This window comes from Malaclemys terrapin, chromosome 1 (assembly GCF_027887155.1).
Source record: "Malaclemys terrapin pileata isolate rMalTer1 chromosome 1, rMalTer1.hap1, whole genome shotgun sequence".
Classification (NCBI taxonomy): Eukaryota; Metazoa; Chordata; order Testudines; family Emydidae; genus Malaclemys; species Malaclemys terrapin.
The window spans coordinates 227,869,262-227,887,149 of NC_071505.1; the positions used below are offsets into that span (position 1 = coordinate 227,869,262).

A 17,888-nucleotide genomic window follows, 5' to 3' on the forward strand; every position below is an offset into this window, starting at 1 on the left:
TTGATGTCTGGTCCCTCTCAGTCCCAAGAGCGAACGACTCCCAAACAAAGAGCACAAACAAAAGCCTCCCCCCCCCCCCCCAAGATTTGAAAGTATCTTGTCCCCTTATTGGTCCTTTGGGTCAGATGCCAGCCAGGTTACCTGAGCTTCTTAACCCTTTACAGGGAAAAGGATTTTGGAGTCTCTGGCCAGGAGGGATTTTATAGTACTGTACACAGGACAGCTGTTACCCTTCCCTTTATAGTTATGACAGGTGGGGTTTTTTGTTTTGTTTTGTTGTTCTTCAGACTCAGTGCTTGCAAGTATTGCTTCATAGAGGTGCCCAGGGGTGGTGTTAAGTTTTCCCAGCTTACTGGATGAGGTCCTGAGCCAGCCCTGTGTTGTAGTGCCAAGAGGAATCCTTAGATATTGAACCTGGCCCTTGTTGCTGCTAACTTCCCCTGGCAGAAGGTTTACATGAACAAATGGCTAAACTGTGTCATTTAGACACAGCCCTACATTGGTGATGGCATGGGGCCACCCTTCCTCGGGGGGAACACAGAATGGATTGTGCATTTGGACTTGTCTTCACTGCAAAGTTAATTCAAACGTTGCCCGTAACTTGAGTCCTGTCCACAAACTAAAGCCTTAACTCAAGTGTGGTGGTGCTTTTTACTTGAGTTGGCCAGCTCATCAGTTTGCTAACACCACCACTCAGCAATGTGGATGCAGGCTAGCTCCACTTGAATGTTGATAGTCTTCCATTGCTTTCCCACAATTCCCCCAGTGTGCCCAGAAAGGACAGACCGGCTCTCTCCCACAGTACAGTGGGATAGAATTCATAGCGTGGCTCAGCATACTGCAGCACAAAGAACCACAAGACCCAGAAGGTTTAGGGTGTGTCTTCATAGCAGAATTAGCAAGAATGATCACTGAAGTGTTACCCAAACTCGAGTTCCCTCCACATACAAAAATCTCCAGTTTGAGTTAAGTGGTGCTTTAAGCTCAAATGAGCTGGCCCACCAGGGTACGTCTATAATATGGCCCAGATCAACAGGCTCTCAGGCTCTCATGCTACTGCACTAAAAATACCTATGTGGACATTGTGGCTTGGGCTCTGAAGCCTAGAGAGGGAGGTGGGCTTCAGGGCCTGAGTTCCAGTCTAAGCACTGTCTACGCAGCTATTTTTAGTGCGGTAGCACAAGCCCAAATCTGTTGACCCAGGCTTCGGTGCTTGCTGCTGAGGGCTGCCACTGGCTGCGCAGACATACTCTCAGAGGGAGGGGTGCAGTAACTCGAGTGATGCTGGAGCTAGGAATGCAGTCAGGATTGCTTGAGTTACAGCAACTCATCAGAAGCTAAATCCAATCACTCTGTGTAGCTCCCGGGGTTGTTCTGAAGTGCGGCGGTTCCTACTGAAGCTAGACTAGCTTGAGTGCAATAACTCAAGTGTACTAAATTGAGCTAACCGGTGCAGCGAAGACAAGCCCTTAATGCCACACACGAGTGAGGGCTTGTCTAGGTGAACATTTAGTTCATGGGAAACGGGGATATGAATCTGTCCTGTGCTAGCCTGCCACACACTGTCCATGTGGACCCTGATGATACACCCTAATAGACTCCTAGACTTTAAGGTCAGAAGGGACCATTATGATCATCTAGTCTGACCTCCCGCATGATGCAGGCCACAAAGCCGTCCCAATCCCTTTCCCTTTTAGTTTGTTAGTGCATGTTAATCTACTCCAATTCCAAAGCAAGGCAGATCAAAAAGTGCACTAACAAACTGCTAGTGTGCATCAGCTGGGTCCACATGGACAGTTAGGGTATGTCTACACTGGAATTAAAAACCCATGACTGGCCCATGCCAGCTGACTTGGCTTTTGGGGCTCGGGCTACGGGGCTGTATAATTGCAGTGTAGTCATTTGGGCTTGGGCTGGAGCCCAGGATCTAGGACCCTGCAAGGTGGGCGTATCCCAGAGCTCAGGCTGCCGCCCAAGCCAGAATGTCTACACTGCAATTATACAGCCCCGTAGCCTGAGCCCCACAAGCCTGAGCCAGCTGGCATGGGCCAACCAGGGGTGTCTAGTAGTGCCTGGCAGGCTAGATTCACACCCCCGCTTGTAACAAACTAAATGTTTATATAGACAAGCCCTGAAAACAGCAACAGTATGGACAGCAGCTCAAGTGTTATTTCGCAATATGGCTGCTTTCACTCAAGCTATGCTAACTCAAGAGAAGTAATTCAAGTGTCAATAACTCAAGTTAACTCTGCCATGAAGACATTCCCTTTGTATGTATTGGTCAGGTCAATACAGAGTCAGAACTGCCTTTAAAAAATAACATGATTAAAACATGTTGTCAGGACTGAGATCCCCACTTTGAACTTTAGGGTACAAATGTAGGGGCCTGCATAAAAACTTCTAAGCTTAATTACCAGCTTAGCTCTGGTTCGGCTGCCACCATTTTCAATGGATTCCCTCCCTGGGAAACCTTGAAAAACCTTCACCAAATCCCTGGTGAAAACAAATCCAACCCCTTGGATTTAAAACAAGGGGAAATTAACCATTCCCCTCCTTCCTCCCACCAACTCCTGGTGAATCAAGATCCAAAACCCCTTTGGATCTAAAACAAGGAAAAAATCAATCAGGTTCTTAAAAAGAAGGTTTTTAATTAAAGAAAAAGGTAAAAATCATCTCTGTAAAATCAGTATGGAAATCAACCTTACAGGGTAATCAAACTTAAAGAGCTCAGAGGACTCCCCTCTAGTCTCAGGTTCAAAGTACAGCAAACAAAGAGAAACACTCTAGTAAAAGGTACATTTACAAGTTGAGAAAAACAAAGGAAAACTAACACGCCTTGCCTGGCTATTTACTTACAAGTTTGAAATAGGAGAGGCTTGTTTAGAAAGATGTGGAGAACCTGGATTGATGTCTGGTCCCTCTCAGTCCCCGAGAACGAACACACTCTCCAACAAAGAACACAAACAACAGCCTTCCCCCCCCCAAGATTTGAAAGTATCTTGTCCCCTTATTGGTCCTTTAGGTCAGATGCCAGCCAGGTTACCTGAGCTTCTTAACCCTTTACAGGGAAAAGGATTTTGGAGTCTCTGGCCAGGAGGGATTTTTATAGTACTGTACACAGGACAGCTATTACCCTTCCCTTTATAGTTATGACACATGTAATGCCCATTATGCCTTTAGATACACTGACCATTCTTTATTCTGGTTACTGGGTATTATACCCTCTTTTTTGAAGACAAAATTGGGACATTATAGAGAAATATTGTAAATTCTCTCTGATATTAGAAGCTTATTTTCTTTTTTAAAAAATCTATTGCAATTCCTACTCATTGTGGCAGTCACTCAAAGCTGTTTAAAACAGATTAGTTTCCCTCACTTCATGCAAACTTTACAGAATTGCTGCTTCACTAGAAGTTTAAAAGAAAGTATTACGTTTGTTCTTTTTTCCAGGCCTGAGTTGCAGTGATGAATGATTTAATGGGAATTGTTTGCTAATGAATGTTTAGAGTTTCAGTGGAACTCTGTTGAGCTGAAAGGGAGACAGACCCCTTAATCTTCTTCTGGAAACCAGTGAACAACAGAAATCATTTTAGTTAGGTCTCTAATGAAAGGCCTACTGTTCACTGATTAGTCCCACATGTGTTTATGAATGTTACCACTGTGCAAACAGCAGCAGGAGGTACACTTTAGGGAAGTTTAGTATATTGAGCCTCTCAGCAGCAGAGATACATAAGGTTTTTCTGGCTTGGCTTCTCTGGTACTATACTGGTTAAGCTGTCCTTCAGTGCGGAAGTGCCCTGCCTTCCATGCTGCATAGCAGTGCGCATGAGCAGATAGCGGAGATATGACGACTGCCCTCCAGGCAACAGCTAAAACTGATGGTAAATGCTGTGCTGTGGCAGAGGTGGTTTCACTGACGAACATGAAATGACTTAAAATCAACTCTGAAGCTGAGCTCACAGACAAATGCATCGACTGCCTTCTATTCTAAACTACCAGAGTGCAGCGTGACAACACCAGGTACTGTACTTCTTACTTTCTGTGATCTACTGTAGCAAAATTTGTTTGGAAATATACAGGAAAATATTAATGGTCATTCCAAAACGTTTGTTGTTTCCCTCAGTATAAAATAAGTTGATAAAGCTTTTGAAAAATTTACAGCGATGACTACCATGCACAAATATTTCTTGCCCATGATAGTGCTGTAAAAAGTGGGAGCAATCAGTTGTATTTTGCATACGGTACATTTTGCATACCAGTTGATTTGGAATTATGAGATGTTTTACTTTGTATGCACTCAGTCTACAATTAAGAACATTTTAACAAATTCAGTGGCACAAAATCAAATCAAATTATCAAATAAGAGAATTCCATGAGTAATGTTGAACTGTGTACTACAGGCTGGAGTCATCCTTAAGAAAAGGATTATTGTGTCTAAAAATACCTATAGGTTTTGCCTAGGGCTGTGCTATTTTGTTTGAAGCTAGATGCTTCTGAATATTTTGCTATCAAAACATTCAGAAGTTTTAGAGGCACTGTCAGTATAAATCTTGTATAGTTAATAAAATATAAAAGGCCTCTTATTTACAGCACCTTAAATTGTTAAAACTGGGGTGAGATCCAATTTCATTTTCATCAGCTTTACAATTTTTTTGTATTTGAATTTAATACAATTTGGATAATAAAAAGTGACTAGTCTGTTTAAGAGCAGTTGTGGGATAGTGATTTGAGCTCATGGGAGTTAGAGGTTAGAGCAGCCCTGAGGTCTCCATACTTGCATAAGGATGCAGCAGCCCCAGCGCCGCTGTTTAGGTAGCCAGGAATTACCAGAGTACAAAGGCACTCTGATCATACTCTACTCTCCTTAATCTGGGGGGAGGGGCGAAGAGACTTGGAGAGTGTGAAGATAAATTAATTTAGTTCACTTTCGTCACAATATTGTCTTTTATTTCATAAGCACCTCCACAGAAAAGTCCACCCAGTCCCATATTCTGAGTAAATGTGAGGAGGGTAAATCCAAAGGTCTGACTTTACGGGCCAATCCAGACCTGAATAGCAGCTAAACGCACAGTAACTGCACCTAACTTTCAAAGCTGCTGAGTACTTGCAACTTCCTTTAACTTCGGTGGGTATTAAAGTTGCTTAGTACAGTGACACTCAGACTAAGGCTCGGGAAACTGCAAGTGGCTCTTTAATGTGTCTCCTGCAGCTCTTTGCAGCACATGATATTAAAACACCCTGATTTAATTATTAACCAATCAGGATGCTTTTACTATGTTATTAAATAGTTGTACTGAGGTCTGAGTATCATTGGCTTAGTACCTCTGCCAGTAAGGTCATAAATGTGTGGCTAGAGGAGGGATCTGAAGGCAGCAAGAAATTTTCACTCATCTTAATATGGTTCATTATATACTAATGCCCACACCTAAATCTGGGTCTCTACAGACTAACTGGGGCAGTACATGCGGCTAGGTACTTGTTAACAAAATAATTGCTTTCAGTATTTTTAGTCAACTTTGGGGAAGTTACTGTGAGGTTTTTGTGTGTGTAGGCCACGTATTGGTACCACATCCATTCTAAAACCCTAATTGTAAAAACTGCACTTCTTGTTCTAAGGCAGTGATGGGCAACCTGGGGCCCATCAGGGTAATCCACTGGTGGGCCACCAGACAGTTTGTTTACATTTGCACGGCCGCCCGCAACTCTCAGTGGCCGTGGTTCACCGTTCCCGGCCAATGGGAGCTGCGGGATGCCCGTGAATCAAGATCATTAGGCTGCTATTTTAATTCTTTGTAACTACAGTATCCTGTTCTAAATGTATATAAACCATGCCAACTGTATAGGAGAGCTTAGAGGAAATGTGTGAAAGTAAAATACCCAGATCATAGCTATGGAGAAACAATCTCCAGAGAATGCACCCAGAGGGAAAAGGTGTAAACAACTGAAAAGGTGCAAAAAACAGTACCAATCAGGAAAACGTACATCTCAGAACTTAAGATAAAGAGCCTGAGAGAAAGCAAATTGTCAGCATCACTCAGACAATATCAGCTGACAATCTGTAATAGTGGATGACTAGAAATTCTAACAATTAAGCATATCTTTAGGAAGACTAAAACAAAATATATTGTAAAACGAGCTACCAGACTATTATTGTGCTTTAAGAAGATCTCTTACCGTTCCTTAACTTAGAAAGGGTAGACTTTGTTAATATAATCTTGTAGTACAGTGAAAGAGAATTATTACCCAGTCAATGGGGAAACTGTCTTAAGCTAAAGAGAGGGAGGCAATAGGCTTCTGTCTGAAAATTGCAGGGGAGACAGATAAATCAACTGTCATTTTAATCTCCATCACAAGTTAATATGATGGTGTTGGTGCAATGCCATGGGAGCTAATGATTCCAGTTGCCATTCTTGTGGCATCTGGTTACTTCTGTGGACTTGTATAACTCAGTGAAATGTGTATGTTACATAAGGCCTGGTTCAAATGGCAGTCTTTCCATTGGCTTCAAAAGGCCCTGAATAAGGCCCATATACTAGGATAATATAATTTGTTTCTCCCTTCACTTTCCTCTCATTATACTTGTCTATTTGTCTTTTCTTAGCTTCTCAGAGCATGGATCATGCCATCTTCTCTGTTTAGAAGGCAACTGGAACACTGTGGGTATTACTGGAAGTAATTAATGATAATATCAGTGTATCATGACCTGTTCTTAAAGGTCTATTCCTTTTTGTTGTCATTGTTTTTTTTATTCTGGGCCTGATCCAAAGCTCACTGAAGTGAATAAGCACTACCATTGATTTCAGTGGGGTTTGGATCAGGCTCTTTAATCATGTACATGATTCCATTTTTTTATTTTAATGTGGTTTGTTTTATCTTACAGAATCCTGAAATACCAACCTCTGTGTCATGGTGGAAATCATGTGGCACCTGACCGGCTACTGGTAAGAAAAAAAATCACTAGAACAAATGACTGTTTCTTCCTATATATGAGTAAAAGCTCATTAGAGTTGAATAGTGACATAATAAAGTCTACATCAGCATCATAAATATAAAAGTAGTGTGAATATAAAAATATAATAAAATATAACAATAATGTGACTTGTTGGTGTGGTGGTATTTTTATCCTGTTTCTTCTTAATCTTTTCAAATTACCAATGGCAGAAGCTGCCCCCAAAACCCTCCAAATCCCCCAAAGAAACCGATTCCACTTAAATGTACATGTCATGTGTAAACGTCTCAAGTTCAATTTTTCTGGGAAGTTTAGAAACCATCAAAAAAAGCAGTTTAAAATTATGGGACTGGATTTCCCTCTGTTACACCTGTTTAAGGTCAATACATTGGTTGCACTTGTTCTCTGCATGATTTTGAGAATTCTAGGAAAAAACATTTGTTTATTGTAAAGACACTCCCGCCCCTCTATGGTGGGTAAAAGAGCCAGATTGGCATAAAGGAGCCCTAAATAATAATACCTAGTTCTTACATAGGGCTTTTTATCAGTGGCTCTCAAAGCACTTTACAAAGGACATATAAGTATCATTATTCCCATTTTACAGTTGGGGAAAGTGATGCCCTGATTCTACCTGTTGGAGCTTGCTCCCACAGAAGCACTGTCAATTACAGCTGTGAGTCTGCTCTTTGAGATCCCCTTGCATAGTGGAAGAAGTGGGCCAGAGTGCACAACACTGTGGACATTCTGGACAATGTAGTGGTCCAGCGGGCAGCCCTGGGAGACTGCTGTAACTTAGAGAGGCCTACAGGGCCCCTACCTCTCCCTGGGCTGTGAATTTTGTGCTGTGCCTCTAAAGGTATGTCTACACTTCGAGCTGGAGTTCAGATTCCCAGCTTGAGGAGACATACCCACACTAGCTCTGATGTAGCTGGTGCATTAAAAGAGAATGTAGCCATGGCAGTGCGAGTAGTGGAAGGGGCCAGGTGCCCCGAATACCTGCCTAGGTCTCTGATGGGCACACACTTTGGGCAGCTAGCCACTCTCATGACAGCAGCTACATTCTATTTTTTCGTGTGCTGTCTCCATCAGAGCTAGCACAGGTTTGTCTCCTCTAGCTGGGAATCACACCTACAGCTCAAAGCGTAGACATACCCTTAAAGGCTTAGTGCAGAATGTCATCCACTAGATATCTTGTTGTCTCACAGACCTTCTCTGGAGTAAAAGTATTACCCTAGCAGAAGTGTCTTCATTGGTAATGCTAAAGAAGATTTGATTGACTGGGATTCATCTTCCAAATTAGATGGGTAAAATGATTTACAATATAATACTGCACAAAACTTTTTGGAGTTACGTGACAAGCAGAGCTATGGGTTTCAATATTCCAAGGTAAAATAGTTTTCCTCTCTTTGTCACTTCTTAACTACCAAGTGAAGGCCTATAATTTATCCATGCGTTAAGCTATGGCCAAGAAGTAGTTGCTGCAGAGAGTAGTAGCTGGCTGATCTTTTAATGTTTTCTTCCTTATTTAGATCTTTGTCATTTGAAGAGCTACATGTGTTTCTTGAATTAAAACCCTTTCATATTCTGTGAAATATCTTTCCAAATCCCAGTCAGCCACTACACACAAGTTATTTCCTCATTCCATAAGTATTTTTGACTTTTTGCATAAGCTGTAGGAGCTTTGAACTTCAGTCTGTATGTGTAATTGAAGGCAGATAGCCAGACTCCAGCGTTGCTTCAGGGATTGATGCAATACTTTTCAGTACATTTCAGATAAACAGAAGATGGGAGTGAAGTATGTAGGAGGTATAGCCTGTTCTTTCATGATAAAGTTAATGGGCACTAGACAGCCTGACAATTTCGAACCTATTTAATTGATGTGTGTCTTCAGTATGTAGTATCTGATTATGTGTGAGACAGACACTGGATTTTAATGAAACTCCATATCCAAATCCTTATTCTGAAAGATTTGAATTTTGCGACTTGACTTATGGGACTTTAATGAAACTCCAAATTCAAACACCCCAAACTAAAGTAATATTCACACACATATCTATATCTGGATATAAGCTGATCTAATGTAGACTTTGTAATTTCTGTGCTAAGGCGGGCTTTCCTGGAGTTTTGAATTGATCTAGCATGGATCCTTACAAGCAGGTAATCTGTAAAATCCATATAATTTAGTTAAGTCGTTTATCATGATATGTTCAAGAAGGATACTGTGTCATCTTGTAATACATTTTTGTAATGTGCATATTGGTGGTGTAGGTATTACTGTCCAGTCATTCTTTTCAATGCAACATTTATTATCATTCAGTAATACTAGACACATTGTTAACTCTGGAATAGAAAGAAGTAAGGCAAAATGTCATGGTTATTGTGCAAAGTAAAATCAGACAAATTATTACAGTAGTTCAGTAATTTAAATATTCATGAGGAAAAGGTGGGTAAACGTTGCAGGAAAATTTTATTAGACTAAATAGAAAAATAACCATAATAATTGGCAACATTTTGATTAGTTAGCTCTTGAATTGTCCTTATGATACGAGGGTGATAATTGAAAACTTGTCCCGTGTATTTTAGGTTAGTCCATTAAAAATGTATCCTCCACAACTTTAATTCTTTGTAATATGGAATGTTGGATCAACACTTAACAATTATTTTTCTTGGCCAAATATTAAGAACTTTAAACTTGTAAACTCTAGCAGGTTCAGGAACCCATAGAAACTCTGTTTGACATCCATAAAGCTGATTGAAATACAAAATGTTTTAAATTTTTCAGCATAGTGGCACATTATATATTCATATAGAGGGACAAATTTATACTTAATCAGATCTGTATTCTTCCCCTCACTTATTTACTTCTAGCTAAAGATTTATAGAACTGTTTGTTTGCCCAGAATGCAAAACTTGCATGATGATGCCATAACACCAATTTGGAAACAAAGGGGCATTTTGGCTATGTTAATATTTGTGCTTATTTCTCACAGAAATCCCCAGCTAATAATAGATATGTGGCTTGCTCACAGACTAGCCCTGCTAAACTTTTATTGCTTCCTATAGTATGTTCCTGCTGTCTTCTTCCTTGGAGATATTCATTATATGGCTATGAAAGAAATGAAGGAACAAAATTATTGCTCTCTTGTTGACAAACGGAACCAGATTGGCTGTCTTTATCTAATCCTAGGTATTGAAGACAGTGGAAATCTCTGTTGGTTCACACTATTCAAGCATTAAATAGAAAGCGATGGAAATAAGTGAGTTGCTTTGTAGTGTAGAATAGGTAACAGGGGGTCATTTTTCAGTTTGAATTTCACTGAAAGCTCCTATATAATACAATGTATTTTTTTTAATTTGTTTTGTCAGTTCTTCATAAAACTTTTCACACTTTGTTCCTTCCAGGGTTAGAATTATCTGATTTAACCTGCCATTTCCTATTGGATGTATTTAAAAATAAAAATAGCCAAATTATATTGATTAGGCCCCCTTTTTTTTTTTTTACCTTTTCAGGACCTCTCTGACCATCCTGCTAGTTTTATGTCTGTTCCTAAGGCCACCTGGATCACATGCTTCAGTCAGTTACAAGCCCAACATTGTACTGATACTGGCCGATGATCTTGGTATTGGAGATGTAGGCTGCTATGGAAATGATACTATAAGGTAAAGGATTTAAGCATAGTAATCAAAGTTGTTAATTTACTTTTTTATTGTAAGAATGTCATAGTCTGTTCAATTCCTCCTCTGCTGAGACGCTTGCTGGCAGAAGGACGGGATTCCCTGCTGGAGTCACCATCAGTAGGTTAAAGGTACTAACTGGACCATTTCTCTTCCAGCGCTATAAAAGCCTCACAATGACATACTCTGTTAGCAATGGCTATGTTTATTGTCAGTTATTTATCAATAACAATTCTTTTGTGTTCTTTTGGGCCTGATTTTTAGAAATGCTAAGCAGCCATCACCGCCAGCCGAAGTCACTGGGTGTGGTTGGTGAGCTGATTCCATTTGTATAAGTTTAGGCAATTTTTTTTTTTTCTGACTCTCAGGCCTGGTCTACACTACGAGTTTAGGTCGACTTTAGTAGCGTTAAATCGAATTAAGCCTGGACACGTTCAAACGACAAAGCCCTTTCTTTCAACTTAAAGGGCCTTTAAAGCGGTTTCTTTACTCCACCTCCGATGACGGGATTAGCGATAAAATTGGCCTTAGCGGGTCAGAATTGGGGTAGTGTGGACGGAATTCGACGTTATTGGCCTCCGGGAGCTATCCCACAGTGCTTCATTGTGACCGCTCTGGACAGCACTCTCAACTCAGATGCACTGACCAGATAGACAGGAAAAGCCTCGCGAACGTTTGAATTTCATTTCCTGTTTGCCCAGCGTGGAGAGCACAGGTGACCATGCAGAGCTCATCAGCACAGGTAACCGTGATGGAGTCCCAGGATCGCAAAAGAGCTCCAGCATGGACCGAACGGGAGATACGGGATCTGCTCGCCATATAGGGAGATGAATCAGTGCTAGCTGAACTCCGTAGCAGTAAACAAAATGGCAAAATATTAGAAAAGCTCTCCAAGGCCATAAAGGACAAAGGCCATAACAGAGACGCACAGCAGTGCCGCATGAAAATTAAGGAGCTAAGGCAAGTCTACCACAAAGCCAGAGAGGCAAACGGAAGGTCCGGAGCAGAGCCGCAAACATGCCGCTTCTATGCGGAGCTGCATGCCATGCTAGGGGGTGCAGCCACCACTACCCCAAACGTGTGCTATGACTCCTTCACTGGAGAAACACACAGGGAAGTACGTTCGGGGTACGAGGAAGATGAGGATGAAGATAATGTAGATAGCTCACAGCAGCAAGGAAGCGGAGAAACCGGTTTCCCCAACAGCCAGGATATGTTTATCACCCTGGACCTGGAGCCAGTAACCCCCGAACTCACCAAGGCGTGCTCCCAGACTCTGAGGGCACACAGGGGACCTCTGGTGAGTGTACCTTTGTAAATATTACACATGGTTTAAAAGCAAGTGTGTTTAATGATTAATGATTAATTTGCCCTGGCAATTGCGGCCAGTACAGCTACTGGAAAAGTCTGTTAACGTGTATGGGGATGGAGCGGAAATCCTCCAGGGACATCTCCGGAAAGCTCTCCTTGATGTACTCCCAAAGCCTTTGCAAAAGGTTTCTGGGGAGGGCTGCCTTATCCCGTCCGCCATGGTAGGACACTTTACCATGCCAGGCTAGTAGCACGTAGTCTGGAATCATTGCATAACAAAGCATGGCAGCGTATGGTCCCGGTGTTTGCTGGCATGCAGACAACATCCATTCCTTATCGCTCTTTGTTATCCTCAGGAGAGTGATATCATTCACGGTCACCTGGTTGAAATGGGGCGATTTTATTAAGGGGACGTTCAGAGGTGCCCCTTCCTGCTCTGCTGAACAGAAATGTTCCCCGCTGTTAGCCACGTGGTGGGGGGGAGGGGTGAAGTGATCATTCCCGAGAATTGGGTGTGGGGGGGTTGTGCTGCATGTTAACCCGGAAACCGCAGCCCCTCATTTTACACTGCAAACCCATTTTAAATGGCCAACCCAAGGGGTGCTTGGTATGGGAAATGAGGGCGCTACTGTTTGAAACCATTCCCACATGTTAAGAAGGTTAAAGCCAAAAGACTGTGGCTTACCATGGCTGCCTGCAAGCCGAAATCTGTTGCCTGGCACTGCGTGAGTGATCTCTCACACCAAACTGGCAGGCCCTCAATATAAGAGGAAAAATGCAACCTTGTAACGAAAGCACATGTGCTGTGTAATGTGAACAGCAAAATTTAACGTGAAAGAGTGTACCCATTGTTCTCTAAAATGTGTCTTTTTTAACCACCTCTCCCTTCTCCTCCACCAGCTGCAAATGTTTCTCCTTCACAGAGGCTAGTGAAGATTAGAAGGAGAAAATGGCGGACTTGGGATGATATGTTCACGGACCTCCAGATATCCTCCCATGCTGAAAGAGCACAGCAGAATGCGTGGAGGCAGTCAATGTCAGACTACAGAAAAGCACAGTATGAACGAGAGGAGAGGTGGCGGGATGAATGGCGGGATGAAAAGAGCAAGTGGCAGGCTGAAGATGATAGGTGGCGTCAGCTTGCAGACAGACGGCAAGAGTTGATGCTCCGGCTGCTGGAGCATCAAACTGATATGCTCCAGCATATGGTTGAGCTGCAGGAAAGGCAGCAGGAGCAGAGACCGCTGCTACAGCTCCTGTGTAACCAACAGCCCTCCTCCCCAAGTTCCATAGCCTCCTCACCCAGACGCCCAAGAACACGGTGGGAGGGCCTCCGCCCACCCAGTCACTCCACCACAGATGATTGCCCGAGCATCAGAAGGCTGGCCTTCAATAAGAGTTAAAGTTTTAAACTGCAATGTGTCCTTTTCCTTCCCTCCTCCCCCACCCATCCCAGACTACCTTGGCAATTATCCCCCTAGTTGTGTGATGAATTAATAAAGAATGCATGAATGTGAAGTAACAATGACTTTATTGCCTCTGCAAGTGGTGCTCGAAGGGGGGAGGGCAGGGGGGAGTGGTTGGTTTACAGGGAAGTAGAGTGAACCAGGTTGGGGGGGCGGAGAGTTCATCAAGGAGAAACAAACAGAAGTTTCACACCATAGCGTGGCCAGTCACAAAACTCGTTTTCAAAGCTTCTCTGATGCGCACCGCGCCCTTCTGTGCTCTTCTAACCACCCTGGTGTCTGGCTGCGCGTAATCAGCGGCCAGGCGATTTGCCTCAACCTCCCACCCCGCCATAAAGGTCTCCCCCTTACTCTCACAGATATTGTGGAGCGCACAGCAAGCAGCAATAACAATGGGGATATTCTTTTCGCTGAGGTCTGAGCGAGTCAATAAGCTGCGCCAGTGCGCTTTTAAACGTCCAAATGCACATTCCACCACCATTCGGCACTTGCTCAGCCTGTAGTTGAACAGGTCTTGACTACTGTCCAGGCTGCCTGTGTACGGCTTCATGAGCCGTGGCATTAAGGGGTAGGCTGGGTCCCCAAGGATCATGATAGGCATTTCAACATTCCCAACGGTTACTTTCTGGTCCGGGAAGAAAGTCCCTTCCTCCAGCTTTCGAAACAGACCAGAGTGCCTGAAGACGCGAGCATCATGTACCTTTCTCGACCATCCCACGTTGATGTTGGTGAAACGTCCCTTGTGATCCACCAGGGCTTGCAGCAGCATTGAAAAGTACCCCTTGCGGTTTACGTACTCGGTGGCTTGGTGCTCCGGTGCCAAGATAGGGATATGGGTTCCGTCTATCGCCCCACCACAGTTTGGGAATCCCATTGCAGCAAAGCCATTCACTATGGCCTGCACATTTCCCAGAGTCACTACCCTTGATATCACCAGGTCTTTGATTGCCCTGGCAACTTGGATCACAGCAGCCCCCACAGTAGATTTTCCCACTCCAAATTGATTCCCGACTGACCGGTAGCTGTCTGGCATTGCAAGCTTCCACAGAGCTATCCCCACTCGCTTCTCAACTGTGAGGGCTGCTCTCATCCTGGTATTCTGGCAATTCGGGCAGGGGAAAGCAAGTCACAAAGTTCCATGAAAGTGCCCTTACGCATGCGAAAGTTTCGCAGCCACTGGGAATCGTCCCACACCTGCAGCACAATGCGGTCCTACCAGTCTGTGCTTGTTTCCCGGGCCCAGAATCGGCGTTCCATGGATGAACCTGCCCCAGTAACACCATGATTTGCACATTGCTGGGGCCTGTGCCTTGTGAGAGGTCTATGTCCACGTCAATTTCCTCATCACTCTCGTCACCGCGCTGCAATCGCCTCCTCGGCTGGTCCTGGTTTTGCTTTGGCATGTCCTGGCTCTGCATATACTCCAGGACAATGCGCGTGGTGTTCATAGTGCTCATAATTGCCGCGGTGATCTGAGCGGGCTCCATGATCCCAGTGCTATGGCGTCTGGTCTGAAAAAAGGCGCAAAACTAGTATCTGACAGACGGAGGGAGGGAGGGAGAGAGGGGCGAGTGATGATATGGCGTACAGGTACAGGGAATTAAAATCAACAAAGGTGGCTGTGCATCAGGGAGAAACACAAACAACTGTCACACAGAATGCCCCCCCCCCCAAAGATTAAACTCAAAACCCTGGGTTTAGCAGGCCGTTGACTTCACGGAGGGAGGGGGAAGCAAATGAACACAGAACAAATCTATGTTTTACATCTTAAGCTGGCAGACGACGGTGCAGCATGACTGATAGCCCTCGGCATCTTCTGGGTGCTTGGCAGAAAATAGCATACTACGACTGATAGCCATCATCGTCGAGACAGTTCGATAGGACTGAGCATGTCTGCCCAGGTGCCCATGATTGACAGCCACTGCAGTATGATGATGACGGATACCAATCACAATATACCATCTTCTACCAAAAGGCAAGGGGCTGCTGCTGTGTGCAATGCAGCCCCATGTCTGCCAGCCCCACGTCTGCCAGCACCCAGATCGCCGATGAAGGCTACCAGTCATACTGCACCGTCTACTGCCAAAAGGCAATTAGCTGGTGCTGTGTAGCAATGCAGTACCACGTCTGCCGGCACCCAGAGGACATATAGTGACGGTGAGCTGAGCTGAGCGGGCTCCATGCTTGGCGTGGTATGTTGTCTGCACAGGTAACCCAGGTAAAAAGGCGCGAATCAATTGTCTGCCGTCTGACAGAGGGGGAGGTGCCTGACGACATGTACCCAGAACCCCCCGCGACACTATTTTGCATCATTCAGGCATTGGGATCTCAATCCAGAATTCCAATGGGCGGCGGAGACTGCGGGAACTGTGGGATAGCTACCCACAGTGCAACGCTCTGGAAGTCGACGCTAGCCTCGGTACTGTGGATGCGGTCCGCCGACTTAATGCACTTAGAGCATTTTATGTGGGGACGCACACAATCGGCTGTATACAACCGATTTCTATAAAACCGGCTTCTATAAATTCGACCTAATTTCATAGTGTAGACATACCCTCAGATAAAAAAAATAATTAAACATGAAAATAAAATAAAGAAAAGGAGAAATAAATGTTCCTTATGCTCTAAAGGCAGCCTACTTCAGTTGAGAATGTTTAAGGAGTTAATTAATGTTAACAAAATGGAAGGCAATTTTGATATACAGTGATGTGTTGATTTTTTTTTTCATCCCATTTCTGTAGGCTTTATATGTGGTTGTTTAAGCAGAGAACCAATCCTGAAGTCCTTACTTGGGCAAAACTCGCATTGACTTCAATGAGAATTTTGCACGAGTGAGGACAATCTGCCTTTTGTGATGAGTTCTGCATAAAGAGTGATGGTATGATAGTGCCAGGTGTCTTTCTACCATAAGAGTAGGACAAAATAATTATTTTTTGAAAAAAAAAAAAATCCATATAACCTTCAGCCTTTCACCATGTATTACATTGTCACCTGCTATTTCCATTAACCAGCAGGCTTCTGTCAATTCCTGAGTAAGGCTGTGTTCCTGCGAGTAGCTGCACAGGGATGGGCCCCTGCAGCCACAGAGCCCCAGTGGCCTCCATGTGGCTGTGCACCAGCAAGAGGATACACTGCGTGGAACTGCGTGTAGGGATGGGGTCTAAGCTTGGGAATTATTCACTTTAAAAATGTCCAAACAATTGTAATGATCAGACTAAGAGAGAGAGAAATAAAAAATCCATTATCCTAATTATGGCAGAAGAAATAGCCAACGGCTAACTTTAGTAGAGAGCTCAGGAAATGCTTATTAGGTTTTCTATTTAAAAAAAAAAAAAAGAAAAAATACAGTACACAACATTGCTAATCATTATTAGCTGACAGACCACTGTAATGAAATTTGGTTGTGTTGGTTTTGTTTTTAGGACCCCTAATATTGACCGTCTGGCAAGGGAAGGAGTGAAACTTACTCAGCACATTGCTGCAGCTCCACTTTGCACCCCAAGCAGAGCTGCTTTCCTGACTGGCAGATACCCCATCAGATCAGGTTTGGACCCATTTCATGGTACAGTGCCATCTTAGCAAGAGATCTTAGCTTTTAAACATTTAGGCCAAAGGGACCATTATGATCATCTAGTCTGACCTCCTGCACATTGCAGACCACAGAACCTTGCCCACCCGCTCCTGTAATAGACCCCTAACCTCTGGCTGAGTTACTGAAATCCGCAAATCATGATTTAAAGACTTCAAGTTACAGAGAATCCACCATTTTACTCCAGTTTAAACCTGCAAGTGACCTGTGCCTCATGTTGCAGAGGAAGGCGAAAACCCACCAGGGTCTCTGCTAATCTGATCCAGGAGAAAAATCCTTCCCAACCCCAAATATCAGTTAGACCCTGAGCATTTTGGCAAGACGCATCAGCCAGACACCTGAGACAGAATTTTCTATAGTAATTCAGAGCCATCCTCGTCTAGCATCCCATCACCAGCGGCTGGGGATATTTGCTTATTTTATGTTCTAATTATTGCAACATGGATCCATTCATCCCTGCCTCTGCACAGCACATAAAAGAGCACTGATGTAGCTATCATGAAAGGAGGCTAAGAGGTGCAAACAGATGGGAGCAGTAGTCATCATGTCCCCCACTGAATTGCCACCAGAAGCCTCTCCACATGGGCAATGCACTTTTGAAGGTCCATAGATATTTAACAGATGTGGCTGGCCCATATGAAAGTCAGTGGGGTAAAAAATAAACAGTCATTCCTGGCAGCAGCTTCCCCTCAAACTAGTATATTTTGTGGCACAAAAGATCATAGAATAATGCTGCTCTGTAATAGTGATGCCAATAGTAATGTTTTGCTATAAAGTTACTAAATCTCAACAATTTATAGCACAGTGCTCAAATGGCAAAAGGTTTTTTAAACCCAGTTTACTTTAGTCCTAAATCCTAAACAGAAATACCTGTGATAGTAATGTAATGGCAAGTAAG

The 17,888-nt window shown here is 43.5% G+C and overlaps 1 protein-coding gene across 3 annotated transcripts in view; it reads left to right on the forward strand.

Annotated features, from left to right (window-relative positions):
* The first annotated feature begins 3,843 nt into the window (after positions 1-3,843).
* Positions 3,844-17,888, forward strand: part of LOC128825679 (arylsulfatase D-like) — a 42,141-nt gene continuing 28,096 nt past the window's right edge. For 2 of the 3 annotated variants that reach the window (XM_054008406.1, XM_054008397.1), the window contains exons 1-4: positions 3,844-4,020; positions 6,881-6,941; positions 10,460-10,609; positions 16,824-16,945. In XM_054008406.1, the coding sequence (XP_053864381.1) occupies positions 6,907-6,941; positions 10,460-10,609; positions 16,824-16,945 (307 nt within the window). In that variant the 5' untranslated portion in view covers positions 3,844-4,020; positions 6,881-6,906. Of the gene's footprint in view, positions 4,021-6,880; positions 6,942-10,459; positions 10,610-16,823; positions 16,946-17,888 lie in introns of those variants that run through there. The other variant, XM_054008414.1, reaches the window with a different exon arrangement.